General features: G+C 47.3%; 1 protein-coding gene across 3 annotated transcripts; it reads right to left on the bottom strand.

The window, feature by feature from the left end:
• Positions 1-4,335: 4,335 nt before the first annotated feature.
• Chst4 (carbohydrate sulfotransferase 4) lies at positions 4,336-16,563 on the bottom strand. 3 transcript variants are annotated; one of them, XM_028768753.1, is made up of 2 exons: positions 15,245-15,330; positions 4,336-6,726 (listed from the first exon to the last, which is right to left on the bottom strand). In XM_028768753.1, exon 2 carries the CDS (start codon positions 6,720-6,722, stop codon positions 5,559-5,561), a length of 1,164 nt encoding a protein of 387 aa, XP_028624586.1. In that variant the 5' UTR covers positions 6,723-6,726; positions 15,245-15,330; the 3' UTR covers positions 4,336-5,558. The 3 variants fall into 3 exon arrangements, with proteins under 3 accessions (XP_028624586.1, XP_028624585.1, XP_028624584.1); XM_028768752.1 differs by lacking the exon at positions 15,245-15,330 and adding an exon at positions 16,540-16,563 and having other exon boundaries at positions 5,257-6,743; XM_028768751.1 differs by having other exon boundaries at positions 5,257-6,743; positions 15,245-15,310.
• Positions 16,564-17,810: the final 1,247 nt, after the last annotated feature.

Below are 17,810 nucleotides of genomic sequence, written 5' to 3'. Positions count from 1 at the left end.
AAAACCGTGTTTAAAAGGTTGCTGATGGCCCAGCAAAATGACGCAACGAGCAGGGGTGCTTGTAGCCAAGCCTGGTGATCTGCATTCAATCGCTGGAGTCCACGTGGTGGGAGGAGAGGACCCAATGGACTTCCACAAGGTGCCCTCTGACTGCCACGTGCTGTGGCATGGGTGTCCCCACACTCCCTTATCTACCTGTCCACATATCCGTACACCACACATAGGTAAGTACATGTAAAAATAACATTTTAAAAGTCAAACTCTAAAGGTTGCTGAGCGTGTCAGGGAAGGGGGCTGACAGTGGACAAAGAAGTCAAAAGCAGAAGGATGAGCCCAGGTCCTGTGGTGCCTGAAGAGCCTGCTGGCATCCAGGACTGAGTCCCTTGTACTCAACGTGTCTGCTAGTCTCCCTGAGCTGCCTCCTTCTGTCCATTGTACTCAATGCTCTGAATGGCCATGTTTCTCTCTCTAAGCCTTTTCCTCTTCTGGTCATGGCTGCCTGAATGAATATGGGCATGAGCCTCAGGTTAGGGACAGAGTTACCTGTGAGTGACGGGTCCCAGGCAGTGTGCCTGCACACCTCTCTCAAACTCCTGTCTCATCACTTCCCATGACACAGCTCTGTACTTCAAATGGAGAGAAAGCATCCCTGAGAATTCCAAACATTATCTATCTATCTATCTATCTATCTATCTATCTATCTATCTATCTATCTATCTATCTATCTATGTCTATCTACCTATCTATCTATCATCTATCTATCTATCATCTATCTATCTATCTATCTATCTATCTATCTATCTATCTATCTATCTATCTAAAACATATTTTGATCATATCCATTCCCTACCCCCTAATTCCTCCTGGCTTTCCTTGTGTACTCATCCCAACTTCATCTTTACCCCCTCCCCCTCTGATAGTCTCCCTGATCCACTGATATTACAGAGTTTTGGAGACAGGATTTCTCTGTGTAGCTCTGGCTGTCCTGGAACTCTCTCTTAGATCAGGCTGGCCTCCAACTCAAAGATCTGCCTGCCTCAGCTTCCCAAGTGCTGGGATTAAAAGTGTGTATTATTCCAAACAATCTCTCTCTCTCTCTCTCTCTCTCTCTCTCTCTCTCTCTCTCTCTCTCCCTCCCTCCCTCCCTCTTTCCCTCCCTCCCCCCTCTCTGTCTCTTCCCTCTTTAAGAACTCACTGAGTTTATAATTAAATGTTTATGGGTGTGAAGCCACCACACAGAACATGTAGCCTGTGAGGATCCATAGTCCAGAAGAAAATTGACTTTCCCTCCTCCAACATACCCCACCTCTCCACTGACTAAAAGTTTCAAAGCCTCCAGTATGGCCTCTCCCCCAGGTGAGACCTGCATGCTGGTAGTACATTCATTTGGATTGGAGTGAAGAGATCAAGAGAAGTCCCTGTTGGGGAGAGATTCTCAGATGCTACTTTGGACAGATTGATTCTGCTTTGGGAAGCTTCCCTGGCCACTGCTTTTAGTGTCCCACTAACGCTAGCCCTGCCCCTACCTAACTGTGACAACTCCAAATTCCCCAGAGAAAAATGCACAATCACTATATGCCAACTAAAAAGTACCAAAACAGCGAGACATGGTGGTGCATGCCTTTAATCAAGCAAGGAGGAGGCAGAGGGAGATGGATCTCTATGAGTTCAAGGCCAGCCTGGTTTACCAAGTGAGTTCTAGGACAACCAGGGCACAGAGAAACCTGTCTCAAAATAACAACAAACAAACAAACAATCCCCCCAAACAAAAACACACAAACAAACAACGAACAAAAACAAAACCACCTAAAACACATGGTTGGGGAGGCTACAGTCACATCTTGTTGTGAGCCACTGATGCAGAAGACCCAGGAGCCAGCATCAGTCTCCTCATGGGTGATTGGCAACACTGGAAGGAATGCTGATGCAGCAATCAGAAAGGATTCAGTGTTACCTGAGCTGCCTGGGGCTGTGCTAGTCACATGACATTCCTGTCACAGTTAACACTGGGAAAGAGCTCACTAAGGGGGCTGGAGAAATGGCTCAGTGGTTAAGAGCACTGACTGCAACCATAGGATCCTATGCCTTCTTCTGGTATGCATGAAGACAGCTACAGTACATATATGTATGTGTGTGTGTGTGTGTGTGTATATATATATGTATATATATATATCTCACTAAGGATGCCCTCTGTATTTGCCCACCGACTTCCCCAGTAACTCCTGAGAATCCTGAGAAGCTGTGAGGTGGTTCTGCTACCCACCCTGCGCTTACGAACGAGAACATGGGGACACGAGGAAACCCAGCTGGCAGTAGCAGAGTCGACAGGAAGTACAATTCCATGGTTTCATGAACTCTTGGTTTATTGTCTTTCCTGCCATGTCTGTAATTTTTGTCTTTTGTGTGACCATCATGAGAGCATCATAGCCTTCACAGACTTGTGGCTTTGTCTTTGCTGACACTGGCATTTATCTGGGCATCTGTTTCCAGGTCTCTCAACGGCATGTTTCTTTGTTTCTAGAGAGACTCTCCCGCAGAGATAATGAGTCTCCGACTTCTGTAACATAGCACACTCCTCATTTCCTTACCCCGTATCCCGCTAACATCCTCCACACCAACCTCCAGAACATTCCTTGGCATATTGTAAAGTCTGTTAAACAAATGGAATGAATAAAGACATACTTGACAGAAAGTCATATCCAGACTTGGGTTGTTGGCGACCACTTTTCTACAATACTATGTTTAGAAAGTACTCTTCCTCTGATAGGCCAGAGATGTCTGTGAGGAGAGCGATAAGATCCTGAGCCTGTTTGCTGGCAGGAGGGCCAGCACACCGGGCCTTCCTGACCAACACCTGTCAGAGATTCATCGCTTAAGAGATTCGTATCACTCACACATACTCATGTGATAAACTTTGCTTTCTTAGCCTGTGAAAGTAACTCAGTAGAATTATAACAATACACACATAGGCATTATGGTTAGGATTAACCAGCCACAACAAACCATATAGCAAATTGTTAGCTTTAACTTGAAAAGAAGACTACAGATTAACACCAGGTCAGATTTTATATAATCACCAGAAGTTGATTTTACCTTTCCATAGCCATTATTCACAGGTTAAAAAACAAAACAAAACAAAACAAAATAAAACAAAACAAAACATAGTTATAATTAAGCTTTGTGAAAATGTTAGCAGCTGCTGTCATTACACAGAAAGTGAGACCACACAGGAATTATCGATAGAAATACTTAAATCATAGTTAGTTCTCATGGCTCTCTACTTGTTTTTTTTTTTTAATTTATTTATTTATTATGCATATGGGTGTTTTGTCTGAATATATGTTTGTATACCATGCCTCAGAGGCCAGAAGAAGGTGTTAGACTGGAGTTTCACACAGTTGTGGGCCGTCACGTGGGCATTAGGAAGTAAACCCAGGTCTTCTGTATAATCAGCCATCTCTCCAGTCCCTGTGTACTTTTTTTTTTTTTTTGAGATGAGGTCTCTCTTTTATGCTGAACTCTCTCTCTCTCTCTCTCTCTCTCTCTCTCTCTCTCTCTCTCTCTCTCCATGTGCACTGTATGTGCATGTGCCTATGGATGCCAGAAGAGAGGGTCAGGTCCTCAAGTTGGAGTTACAGCTGATTGTGAGTCATAATACATAGATGCTGGGAACTGAACCCAGGTCCTCTCCAAGAGCAGTAGATTCTCTTAACCTCGGCCACCTCTCCAGATCCTTCCGTAGACACCTATCTTTGTTCTTTTCGCCCCAGTAGTAATAGTGACAGCAAGATGTGTGCTAAGCATGTCTTGGAGCCAGAAGGTGAATTTCGTTGCTGCCTAACATAGGGGACACTTTGTGCCAGGAGAAGTCACTAGGCCCTGGAGAGCCCACTGAGCAGGGTGGTGAGCATCCAGAATCCCTCACTGAGAGGCTTTGACCCCACTCGACTTGAGGAAGCAGCTGGCAGTATACATTTGTACCAGCTAGTCTCGAAGCACAGCTAAATCTGGTGACATCTACAAAGACTGGGAGAAGCAACTTTCCTTATTAGGGGAGGCGATCACTAGAAATAGAAGGAGATGACTGTTAGAACTGAGGTCTTCTGACTGAGGAAGTAGAATAAAAGAATTATATACAGAGGCACTTCTCTCTCTCTCTCTCTCTCTCTCTCTCTCTCTCTCTCTCTCTCTCTCTCTCTGTCTTGTTTGTCTGTGTACACGTGCAATGTATGTGCATGTGCCTACAGATGCCAGAAGAGAGAGTCTTCTTGTAACATTGTTACAATGTGTGCATTGTGCACAAAAGGGTTGATTTCCTGGTTGTCAGCTGTCACAGACTGAATGTACAACATCCCACACAGGCGCCTGCATTTCAACACCTTGTCCCAGTCGGTGGTGGTGTTTGGAAAAGTTATGGAACTTTCAGAAGGTGGGGCTTCGCTGGAGAAGTATGTCACTGGGGGGTGGGTTTTAGATTTACAGTCTGACCCCACTTCCTGTTCTGTCTCTCTGCTTCCCGAGCGTGGGTGAAATGTGACATGCCAGCTTCACACTGCTTCCGTGCCTTTCCCGCTGCGATGGACTGTAACCTGGCTAGGATTATAAGCCAGAATAAACCTGGTCTCCCCAAAGTGGCTTTCTGTAATGGCGTTCTATTTGCAGGCAAGTCGCTAATACCTGCCTTCCGTCAACTCTGAAGACAACTGCGACTCAGCTTATCATCTGACTCCAAAAGGGGGAGCGGTATTTATAACTGTGTTAGATAATAGTAAAAGATAATAAAAAGTTCTGCAAAGATGATTATGTCCGATGTTAGAACCCCCTGAGAATGAGCATCGGCGATCAGTAGTTAGAAAACAAACATGGGGAAGTCAAAACAGAAGCTGAGGGTATAATTTTCATATTACTGGTGGGCAGATATTCATATTTCCACAGGTCAGAGTCCCATATGCCAGGAAAACACTGAAGAGAGATGCTGTCTATACCAGACACACCTTGAACTTGAACTCTGGCCCTGCTCTGCAGGAACTTTGCTTCCTGTTTCTGATTACTGATAGTGCAATGGGTAGACTCACAGATAAGCGCCCGCCCCTGTTTCTGCTTCCTAGAATTCTATGGAAACTTTGAGGGTCCTTGTCTCTGTGGAAGTTGCTGGGAGCTCTTTGGTGAGAGCCCCATTTTCTGGGTTTTTATTATCCCCTTTCTCATCCAGAAGATGTGGACAAGGAGGTTTATAGCCTTGCTCCACGGATGCTGCTTGCTGTGTCCAATAGGCTTCCAGACCTTAATCTCCAAGGTATCCACAGGTAGGACGGCCAAAGAGACAAGAAAGGTGGTAGTCTTGCTTGACGGACCCAAGGGGCTGCTTATGATTCCTAAGTTTTTTTCAAGATAGAAAGATATTGTTTCTTGGCTTTTTAGGCTCAGCTGTAGGGTAGACACAAAGACACCTCTGCTTGGGGCTGTGGAGAATCGGGTGCTCAGTTTGTTCATTCCTTAAGGCTTCTGTGCGTTTAATGGTGACTGAGGCTGGAACCAAGGGGTGCAGACAGACCTCCTTAACCTTCTCGGAAGACCTGCCCCAAGATACGGGAGGAAGACAGAAGATCCAGGGACAGGTTAGCTTGCTCTTGTTGGGATCCGACTTGAAGGTATCCCATTAAATTCATAGCCTCACCACAGGCATCTTGAAGTTGAGAAACCTTTTCATACGGTAAGGACCAACGCCATGCCTGAGAGACATTGAGGGCGTTCCTGGCGTTAGTATGGAAGGCATGCTGACCCATGCCCTTGCCACGGGTGACGTTGTGAACCCAGGTTTGGAGATGAGGCAAAAAATTCAACCCCACGAATTTATATAGTCTGGAAGTCTGGGCCACAGGTTCCCGAACCAGGTCCTCGTACCTCAGGAACAGGTAGCGCTGCTGCAGAGCTTCAGGTAGGGTTTGGATGGCCTTGACTATGTCCACCTGGCTTTTGCAGATGATCTTCATGGCATAATAGGGCTGGTCTTCCTCCCTGATCGTTTTCAAATCCTTCCCTATCATAATATGACTGTCAATCATAAGTTCTGTTGTGGTGTGTTCTCGGGATCGGAACACAGCCCGGGGGTCTCGGACCAGGTGCACGACATGCAAATTGAGGGAAGGGTCTGTGAGCAGTGGGTAGAGGGCCTGCAGGCTGAGGAAACGCACCTCCTTGAGTGCCACATAGCTATGAGAGTGGCAGGCCTTCTCCACCATATCAAAAGGCTGATGACTGCAGAGCAGTTTGCACTTCTTGGGCGAGCTGATCTGGTCAGCAGAGAAGAAGTCACAAACAGGCGATGAGCACAGGGCCCGGCTTTGCTCCCATTGGAAGAGGCTGGACTGTTTTCGGGGCCCTGGGTTCATGTAGGCATCAAAGACGCTCATGTCACACAGGAAGACGGAGCGCAGAAGATCCCGCACCGCCATGTGCAGCTTCCAGGCCGTGCTGCCGGTGAAAGTCATCCACACGTGCCAGGCAGGCTCCATCAGGTAGAACACATCCGGGTGCTGCCCGAAAAGCTGTCCCACAAAAGAGGATCCCGACCGCCAGGAAGACAGGATGAGCACATGCACAGGCCTCCTGGGCTCTTCCCTCTGGAACAAGTGTCTATGGCCGGACATACAGAGGAAGAGAGCTACAACTATCACCTGGGAACCCAGGAACATCAGCAGCCTTCCTTTCTTAAACAGCATCCTCCTGCAGAAGTAGAAGACCTTTAAAGGGCAAGCAGAGGGGATGGAGCTCAGTTAGGTCATTACAGCATCTACCTTCTGGCTTCTCCTGGACCCCCCTCCGAAGAGCAATGTAAAAAAAAAAAATCAGAAACTTCCTACAAATACTTGTCCAGATCTCTCTGCAGAATAATTCTGGTACTAATTGGATCACTATGTTCTATTTAACAGTCTTTAAAACACTTCCTTCTGGTCTTTCTCACCCATTGAACCACCAAGAATATCCCTACTTAGCTATATTTAATCAATATGGGGGGTACTGCCACACCCCTCACCTATACCCTTGACAGGGGTGTGGCCTTGTAAGCAAAGCTGTCTGTCTGACCAAGTGCTGGCTAGATGCCAAACCAAGGGAAGTGAGACACTTAGTCACAGGCTTGTCACCCATTCCTTCATGTGAAGGGGAGTCCTACAAGACGGTTCCTCATCCCTTCCCCATTTTGATGAGGCCCAGGACTTTCCCACTGCAATCTCCTGAAGGCTAGGGCTGTAGGCTGCCAAACTACCTGGCTTTAGAGTGGTCTCTTTAGTGGCAAAGCCACATACTGCATTTGGCACTGGGTTCCTTCTGATTTAGCCTCATCCCCCCAGGACTAAGAACAAGGGGAAGCTGAGCCAAACCTAACCTTGTGCCTACACGGAGGTAAATGATCTGAGCGCACATCAGCTGAACCATTGTCTCCACAGAAGTGTGGTGAGCCAGCCCAGGAGCTGTGTTAGCGAAAGCTGTGGCTGTTTGGTCATAGGGCTTCAACTTGGGAAATGTCTGGCTGCTTTGATAATCTACTCAGGGTGACTTAACACGGTTGGGCAAGTCGTACTGCACAGTGCCAGAGAATGTCACATCATCATAATTCAGATGTTCGTTACACAAAGTGATAGCAGAGGAAGGTACTCGGAGGGTGTCCCAGAAGCTAGACATTCAATGTTTAAAGAACGTTTCCAATTCTAATTCATATTAAAAAAAAATCACACTGGGCAGTGATGGCACACGCCTTTAATCCCAGCACTTGGGAGGCAGGGGCAGGCGGATTTCTGAGATCAAGACCAGCCTGGTCTACAGAGTGAATTCCAGGACAACCAGGGCTACACAGAGAAACCCTGTCTCGAAAAAACAAAAACAAAAACAAAAACAAAAAAATCACAAAGACTGGTGGAACAGCTGGCCTTATTCTTTTCACAATGCGAGCTTATTTCATACAAAAAGATCCTCAGGTGGAGCCCCAGGTAGTTCAGGCATGCTCCTGGAGATGGCCTTATACTCCTGAGGTTTTGGGTAGCACACATTGAACTTGGTGGGTTAGTTAAAAAGAAGAAGAAGGAGAAGGAGGAGGAGGAGGAGGAAGAGGTGGAAAAGGAGGAGAAGGAGGAGAAGGAGGAGGAGGAGAAGGAGAAAAAGACGAAGAAGAAGAAGAAGAAGGAGAAGAAGAAGAGGAGGAAGAGGAGGAGGAGGAGGAGGAGGAGGAGGAGGAAGAAGAAGAAATGAAATGAAATGAAATGAAATTGGGACTGTGGGGGGAAGGGTAAGGATGTGAGGGTGGACCTGAGAAAAGTCAGGGGAGGATTGTATGCATGTATGAAATTCTCGAAGAAGTAATAAATTATATTAAATCATATGATAATGAAAAGTAGATCTTTCAATGCAGAGAGGGGAAAAGAGAGAGAAAGAAAGAGAAAGAGAGATGGGGGAGATAGAAAAGGAACACACCCTTAGATCAGCAAGAGGGCTTAGCAGGTGACAGTACTTGCTGGCGAACCTGAGGTTGAGCACCAGGATCAATCAACATGGTGGAAGGAGAAAACCAGCCCCGGCAAGCTGTCTTCTGACCCCCATAGATGCATGTACACATACACAGTCACATTCATATGCACATGTGCACACACACAAATATAATCAAAAAAATAACAAAGACAGTTCGGTACCAACTGCTGTGCTGTGTCTGCTTGCATGTAGATATGTAAAGCACATGCATGCGGTGCCCTCGGAGACTGGAACTGGGTGTTGGATGCCGGGGACTAGAGTTACAGATGGTCGTGAGCCACCGGGTAGGTGCTGGGAACTGACTCTTCCTGCTCTGTAAGAGTAGCTAGTGCTTATAACGGGCAAAGCCGCTCCCTAACCCCTCTTTCCTGCGTCATTCAGGGCTGAGGGATCTGTTTGACACACAGAACTGAGAGACACACTAGCTATTACACAGCATAAATCTGAACAGCAACAAGGTGCTAACTTGCGTAGGTCACCATATATCCTAGAGATTCTCCCTGAGTAAAGAAGACAAGGAGCTTGCTCTTCTGTTTATGACACATCTTATTGGCAACTACAAGTCCCCCCTGCCCAGGGGTGAGCGCACATCCCTGTAACCCCATCTATAAGGGAGGCAGGGGTAGGACTGCGAGTTAAGGCTCCAGCAATTTAGTAAGGTCCTTTTTCAAGTGTGTGTGTGTGTGTGTGTGTGTGTGTGTGTGTGTGTGTGTGTGTAAGAGGGCTTGCATGTGCAGCTCAGTGATGGAGTGAATGGCTGTGTATTGTTGACGGGAACACAGCCATGCTGGACCCATGGAAATGGCAGAAGAGTCCTCCGGTCCTAGAGAGAATGTTGACAGTGTGTGAAGAAAGCATCAACCCTCTTCTGGAATGTTTACTGCCTGAGACTGCTCTCCTGCAGAGACCCCCAAGCTGAGATGAGCTAACCCCTCCTCTTTGTGTTATACATACTAAACATGCTGATTTTTGGGGTTACACTATAGGTGCCCCCATCAAGGTGAGCACAGCCCACCCAATCACAGCTTTTGTGTGTCGTTTATTCATTCCCATGTCACCCCAACTGGGTATCCGGGAAGCAGCCGTGCAGAACACCCACCTAGCGAGCGTATGCCCAGCCTGAGTGCTAATGAAAACTTCAGCATTGTTACTGTGACTTTTATTTCAATCTCTAAAATAGATTTTGCAAGTGAGTTGACTAGTTTTTAATTTTCAACTTCCCAGAACCTAAAATCACTCAAGGAGACAGCCTTAACTGAGGACTTGTCTAGACCAGGTTGGCCTGGGAGCATGTCTGTGGGGATTGTCTAGATCAGGTTAGCCTGTGGGCATGTCTGTGGAGATTGTCTAGATCAGGTTAGCCTGTGGGCATGCCTGTGTGTAGGGAGTGGAGGATTGTCTTCACTGTTAAGCTGCAGGATCCACCAGGTCTGTGATTTCCCTGCAGTAACAGACTTCGAACTGGCCCTGCAAACCAGATAAACCCTCTCCTCCCTTTAAATTGTTTCACAAGGGATATTTCTTCACAGCGACAGAAACGAAGCTAGAACAAGAACGGATAATTTGTCTGTGTTCTTAACTCTAAGGTGGTTCTTTTTGTTTCCTCTTTCTAGATTCCCTTTACAAAGGTGTTATACTTTTGTTGTAATTGACAGGCTGTCCTGGATCTTACTGCGTAGCCCTAGATAGCCCTAAACTCCTGAAGATTCTTCTGTCTCAGTGTCCTAAGTGCTGGGGATCACAGGAATGAACCAGTAAGCCCAGCTTTTTAAATATTGATTTTATTGGGATATTTAATTTATATGAAATGAGTCTCACAATGTCATTTCCACACACATATATGATCTACTTGGATAATATTCACCCCAGTACTCTCTGAAGCTCTGTCACCTACTCCCTTACCCCCTCCCAAGCTCCATCACCCACCCATGACCCCTTCTTAATCTCTGTCACGCCCTGACCCTCTCTTTAGCTCTGTCACCTCCTGATTCTATCAGTTAAGCCATCCTTCTTTCATATCTTAAAAAACATTTTTTAGGACTCGTTGAATTTAATTAGAATGGCTTGGATAAGACCAGAAGGCAAGTGTAATTAATTATATTATATACATATATGAAATGGTCAAAGGATAAAAAATAATAAATAGATGTCCCGACAGTCTACTCTCATGGGGTATTTTTAGTAGAAAATGTTTACACAGTTTTCAAATTGCTTTGAAAAGACTTGTTCTCATGGGCCTGAAGCCCACAGAGGAAGAGAGGAAAGTGTGGCTCTCCTGAGACACTGTATGGGGGAGAGAGTGCTTGCCTGCTCTAGCCTGGCCTGTCGGGACATAGGTCTCTGTGAACAAGGAGAGATCTTGCTGCCAGCAGTTGGGTCTGCGGGGGGGAAGATACAGCATTCCTAGAGTGAACTGCAGGCAGGGTACCTGACGCATCTTCAGATAGGTCACAGTGCTTTCCTAGGGGAAAGAAAACATAAGAATCCCCCTAGTTGGTGACTTGGTGAACTTGTCCCTCTTTGTAAGAGCCAGTGTTGATTGTCGTTGGTACCCAGTGAAAACTCCATCTCCAAGCCTGTCTAGTCACCAACTCTCCTCTAGACAATGGTTCCATTCTGTTTGTCATTGCAGTTGCTTTCTGTTGAGGAAGAAGCAGTCACAGAGGTGTTTCTTGGAGTTTGTAACTTGTTTCTTCAAGAGGTAGGGCATGCTTTGCCAGCTCTCGGGCTTCCCTTGGAAGTTCCCTTGAACATTCTGGAAGTGTGTCATGATCCTCACCAGACTTCATGTGGCAGTGGCACCCCACCCTCATCCCACCCCACCTCCACCATCTCTCCCACTCACTGTCAGTCTTGCTTTTCCTCTGGATGGCCAAAAGGAGCAGATGAGGATCAGTCTTCTTTCTTACTTTTTGTGTATGTGTGTGTGTATGTGTGTGTGTGTGTGTGTGTGTATGTGTGTATGTGTATCTGTGTGTGTATGTGTGTGTGTGTATGTGTGTGTGTGTATGTGTATGTGTGTGTGTATGTGTATGTCTCTGTCTGTCTCTCTGTCTCTCTGTCTCTCTCTCTCTGTCTCTCTCTCTCTCTCTCTCTCTCTCTCTCTCTCTCTCTCTCTCTCACCCTTTAGGGTCTATCACTGACCTGGAGCTGGCCTAATAGGCTAGGCTGGCTGGTCACTGAGCCCTCTGGGATCTCTAATTCTGGGATTCCAAGTATGTGCTGCCATGCCTGGCTTTTAAAAATGTGAGTTCTGACAATCAAACTCAGGCCTTGGTGTCCTCAAGGTAAGTGGACCTGTGGGTCTGTCTCTCTAGCTCTCATTTCTGCTTCGTGGCCCAAACATTCCAGCACTTTGCCAGGATCAGTAGTTAAGAGCACTTGCTGCTCGAGTGAGGGAACATGGGTTCACATCCCCAGCACCCACAGAAAAGCAAGGCATGGCCATCTAGGTGCGTGTGTATCCTATGTTGTGGGAGAATGCTTTGGGCTTGCTGGCTCCAGTGTCCAGTGAGAGGTCCTATCAGAAAGGAACACTGCAGAGGGTAATGGGCTCACATGGGCACATACAGTCCCTATGGGGACTCACATGTGCACATACAGCCCATGATGCTAGCACAGGGGGCTGTGGCAGTGAATAGTACTTCCTGTCTTGTTGCCTGAGCCCCACAGCTTAGGGGATGACCAGTTTCTAAAACTGAGGCCCAAGAGGGAATAATTAGAAACGATGTCATTTATTGACCCTGGTTTAAGTGTGGTTGTTCCTGCTTCACTACTCCATGACAGAGAGCTTCTCCATGGGACAATCTGAGAACAACGCTGTAGACCAAAGATAGGAAGCAATAGAGTGTCGGGGAAGAGGAAAACCAGAAGAGACCTCAACCTGTGGCCATTCAGAAACTGGACTAGGATTTTACAGGCAGGCCCTGTAACTGCTTCAGCCCAAAGCTAACATCCCTTGGCACTAGGAAAGCAGGATTTTCCTTCCATCCCGGCCCTGAGCCAACTCTGTCCTGCAGGGATTGATGACTCTGTGCCTTCCTGTGTGCCAGTTGTCCCTGGCCTCAAGCCAGACCCTTCCTGTGTTTTCTTTCCTTTTCATTTTCAGGGTGCTAGAGTGGGTGTTGGGGAGCAACCTGGCACCTTATATCTGCTGTTCTATCGTGAAGCCGTGTCTCCAGGCCTCTGTTTTTCTTTTGCATGAACCCTGGCCAGAAACAGCAAGCTTTTGTGAAACTCATGTAGTCCCTGGTCACCAGACTCTGAGCAGCACATGCTGGGGCTGTCCAGCCCACTAGAAAGCACTCTAGTGCACAGCTCAGGCAAAATGTATCTTAACAATCAACAGTAGAGGCAGGGGACAGTCCTGGGCTGGTGGACATGAGGGTGCTGGTTACCTGGTGCTCAAGAAGGCTCACTGGGGAGAAGAAAACCCTCCAGGTCTGGCCTGAGTCATACCCTCCTGTTGCTGGAATTCCTCTCTGCTTGAGGCCTTGAAATTTCCCTCTTGTCCCTCTCAGCTCTCCTTCCTCCTCTCCCTCCCCCATGGGCACACCTCTTTCTAAAGCATCTTCTTGGTCTAAAATCTCTTGGATTAACATGGTAACATGTACAAACTGAAACCCAAATCCTCAGGCCTTGTGTTCAGGGCCCCACTCTGCCTGCCTGTTCTTTAATTCCCTGTTTCTATGCCATTAGCCTCAGATCCAACTTCCAGGTCTTCCCAACATGTCTCATTGTGGAGGAGCCCCAGGACATTAGGGGGGCTGCTATTCTTCCTCCAAGAGAGTACCTACAGGCTCTCTTTCTCCCCAAAAGAATGTTATTCCCCCCACCCCGTCTCCCAAGCACAGGGCACAGCTGCAGACTTCCCAGGGAGCTGCAGTTACTGAAGAGGCAGCCATGTCTTATCTTGTTTGCCGTGCGTATTACTTCCACAGCCAACTAGGACGACTTAAGCCTCCTGAACCAAGGACATCCACGGCCAGTTGGATGGAACAAGAAGAGGCACACCGTTAGAAAGCAGAAAAGCCTTGGAGCTTTGTTTGATAAAAGGTTTCCTGTGGCTCAGACTGACCTCCAAACTGGTCAGGTATCGGGGAATAACCCTGAACATCTGATCCTCCTGTCTCCATCCCTTGAGCGTTGAGAGTATAGGTGTGCACTAAAGGTCACACTGACGGGTGCCTAGCTTCCACTTGGGAATGAAACTGCGTGGCACTCAGGTCTGGAGAACCATCATCAGAGGGGTGTTGGTGAGGGGGACCTATGTCAGGAGCAGGGACCACGGAGGCACCAGGGTTCCTTCCACGGTCTGACTACAAGGGCCTGGATTACAGATCCTTCCCCACCAGTCAGGAGCACATAAGCTTTTGGAAGCAAAATGGGAAACCCTGACCAAAATCAACTAGACAAACAGACAGACAAAAACCCTGGATATCAATCTAAGAGGCCAGCATTCTAAAGACTGGCACAACTGTACTTTAGATTCTTTATGGAATGATGTCCCAGCAAGCAGAAGGTAGATATAGCCAGAAGTCGCTGTGCACAGAGAATGGAGGTGGGTGGGTCGGGGACACTGCCGTCACCACAGATAGCCTACAGACCTGGGAAACTCTTGGGGTTGAGTTCCCAGATAAAAGCAACCACAAAGCAAACTTTGTTTAAGACAGCGACTCACACTGCATCCAAAGCTGGCCCCGAACTCAACCAAACAGCAACTCCCCTGTTTCTGCCTCACAAGTGCCAGGATTACACACTTAGCTACCACACTCCGACGAACAAACTCAATAAGTCAGACTGATAGCGGGACTTCATCCTGCTGTGTGCCCAGGGACAGTGCTGGGCACACAACTCAGGGAAACACCTGTTCATGCATATCTGAGTGAACCAATATCTGTGGGGACAGTCTTGGTACTTGGGGTGCCCTTGTTGACTTGAGGCGAATGGGCAAGATATCGTATTTGTTTTTATATATATAAAACTATTCCAGCTCTAATGAATCAAAATTATCCAGGGCCATTTGAAGCAGAGATCTCCTCGACCTCAGCCGACATGCTTGCTCTGTAAACCCCATTATATTTCACATCTGCGATACACTTCTAGACTTCCAAGGCCCTTTGTGGGGCAATCATAAAATACAACCCAATTAGACACAACGAGACTGTTAGAGCAGCACTGGCCGCTTCCCTATTCTTCAATTTCACGTTTTATGTATGTAGCATATGTGTCCGATCATGTGCGTGGAGGTCAGAGGAAAACTGTGGAAACTGATTTGCTCCCACCAAGGGGGTCTCGGGACTGGAACTCAGATCATCAAGCTTGGCGGCAAGCATCCTTACCCACTGGGGCATCTCACTGACCCCCGCTTCCTTAATTTTCAAAAGGATCCACTGACCATTGATTGACTGATGTTTAGTTGCAATAGCTCTGCCCATTTGATCTGATTAATGGCCATGCTCCACTCCCGCCTGAGCTAGACAAAGTCTGCTCCGATCCCCCGTTCAGCAGGGAACAGGCACTCCCACATTCCCACCCACATTTGAGGTTGGTTCTCATCCTTTATGGATGGAACTGGTGGGGTTCCGCTTCTGATAAGAAGCTTGAGTTTTCCTTCTCTGGAAGATTCCCTTGGTGATTCAGAGTATCCCCCAACACCATTCCTTTTTCCTAGTCCTCTTCCTCCAGCCACCAAAATCCCCAGCTTAGATGTCAGGGTTACCTGATACTCTGATCCTGTAGCTGGGATAACGCCCTTCGTGGTAGCTGCTCCCCAGGGAATTCTCTTCTTACCTTAGGCTTCCCCAGTGCCCAAGATGACTGAGCAAGCAGCTCACTGCCCGCCAGGCTGAGCACCATCTCTCTCTCTGACTCATCAACTCCTCCTCCCTGTATTTTGCATACCTAACCATTTTTGCTTGCCTTCTTTCTTATGTCGAAACAACACCCCACCTTGCAAGACAGGCTCCAGAAGGCTCTGGCTCCGAAGCTGTGCTACAGGCAGCTAGAATACCTTGAGGGTTGAGGGGTAAGGGGTGAGGAGTGGGGTGAGTTGTCAGGATGAGGAGTCTCCCTCTAGGTGGGCTAAACCGAGGAGGATGACAGATAATATTGGAATGTCCACACTTCTTAGGCAGCCAGAAGGTCAGGTCCCTTTAAGGCATCATGGAAGGAGAAGAGACCCCTGGAGTTCCAGAAGGTGAGGTTGGAAGGCATGTTGCCAGACAGTTACACAGTCCATAAGGTTTCAAGATACAGGAGACTTTCTCCCTCCTGTATCTCGCTCTTATCTCTAAGGAGACTGTATAAAGATTATTTTCCAGGCATCACACCTGTTTCTTGACCCCACCCTAGGGAGGTAACATTTCTTAGCTCCTACATCATGTCCAATATCTTCACTCTCCTTGAAAAATGTAGCAAACATGTTCTCGGTGAGGAGAATAGAGATTTACTGGTGTCTGGTTTGATTAAAGGGTGAAAAATTTGCCTTTTATGACGAAAAGCAAGTTATCGAAAAGTATAACCTCTTAATCATTGTGTGTCCGTGGGCAAGTCATATACCCACTCTGGGCGACTTTATCTGGTTGTCCACAGTCTAAAACAATGGATACGTCTGGAAAAAACGTAAACTGCCATGGAACACAAAGGCTGAGATCTGACTGGAAAATCAATATACAATAAGGATGACAGTGCCTACCTTACATGGTGTGAATATTGGCATTAGTGTACACAGAGCCCCTTGTCCAATTTTATGAAATAGTAAGTGTTTAAAAGTGTTAGTTATTGGGGCTACAGAGATGGCTCTGTGGTTAGGAGCAATACTGTTTTTGCAGAGGGTCCTAGGTTAGTTCTTGTCCCCACATCAGGTGTAATTCCAGCTCCAGGGGACCTGAAGCCTCTGGCCTCTGTAGGCACTGGCATTCATGTGCACACACACACACACACACACACACACACACACTTATAAATAGAATAAATCTGGAGAAAGTGTTAGCTATTATTTAATGATGACCATACCTCTTCTTAATCAGCTGCTGAGGTGTCTTCCAGGGCTCACAAAAGAGCAGCCAGGCTGCGTGGGAGTCAGTCACACCCAGGTCTGGCAGATTCCCATCAGCCGAGTCTCTGAAGGGCTTATCATTTACAAAAGACAAGAACCTGAGGAGGCCCCCTCATACTGCTTTCGGTTGGGTGTCTTCCTCCCTTCCTGTTTCCTCCTGGTACGAGTTGACGAGGAGACAAAGTTCTCCTCTTCCAAGTGGCAGCTGAGAGATGAATGCTGAGGAACTAGACATGGGCCGCTGTGCACTGCTCCTGTTCTCAGTGGAGGAGTCATCCTTGGTAAGTGTCAAAGAACGGAAGGATGCAGTATGTGTAAGGAAGGGAGTACAAACCCCTGGCCACGCTGCTGCCAGGAGAAAGCCGTTTACCTCTCCTCCCCTGCATGTGGAAGTCTGTAAAAATTAGTCAGCAGAGGTTCATGGCTCACCTCAGCACACAGAAGTTTGTATATTTGTCCCCTCTCTCCCTCCCTCCCTCCCTCCCTCCCTCCCTCCCTCCCTCCCTCCTTCCCTCCCTCCCTCCTCTCTCTTTCTCTGTGTGTGTCTCTGCCTCTGTCTCTGTCTCTATCTGTCTCTCTCTGTCCTTATGTGTGTGTGTCTGTTTCTCTCTCTCTCTCTGTGTCTATTTCTCTGTCTCTCTGTCTCTGTCTCTCTGTCTCTTTCTCTCTCTGTCTCTGTGTGTGTCTGTCTCTCTGTCTTTCTGTATGTGTGTCTGTCTCTGTATCTCTTTCTCTGTGTTTCTGTCTCTCTGTCTCTGTCTGTCTCTCTCTCTGTGTATGTGTGTGTGTATGTGTGTGTGTGCAAGCACTTCCCTAAATCATCTCAGCCCTTTGTTTTTTTGCTTTAAGATAATTTACATTCCAAAGTACAATTCAGACACAAAGCATCCTTGTTTAAGATTCACCGTGCACTGTTTCATGCCTTGTTTTCTTGCTATTCGATGTTCTCTGTGTAACTGTGCCGATGCCTGTCTCACGGACACTAGAGCTCTTTGGTTATATGACTTGAAAGGATTGGCACACATGCTGGCAGAGGGTGACTCCAGGGTCTCCTTCACCTTATATCATAAACATTTACCCCTGTCAGCTAATCCTTATTTCTCCAAGATGGAGGCCTCATTCTTTAGCCCAACCTGGCCTGGGAATCACTATGTAGCCAAAGCTAGCCTGGAGTTGTGCCGTCTTGCCTCAGCCTTCCAAGTGCTAGGATCACAGGCTTGAGCTGCTG

The sequence above is a fragment of the Grammomys surdaster genome, unplaced genomic scaffold, assembly GCF_004785775.1.
Source record: "Grammomys surdaster isolate TR1022 unplaced genomic scaffold, NIH_TR_1.0 187, whole genome shotgun sequence".
NCBI classification, from domain to species: domain Eukaryota; kingdom Metazoa; phylum Chordata; class Mammalia; order Rodentia; family Muridae; genus Grammomys; species Grammomys surdaster.
The sequence above is the reverse complement of the archived record's forward strand: the minus strand, read 5'-3'. Positions and strand labels throughout refer to the sequence as shown.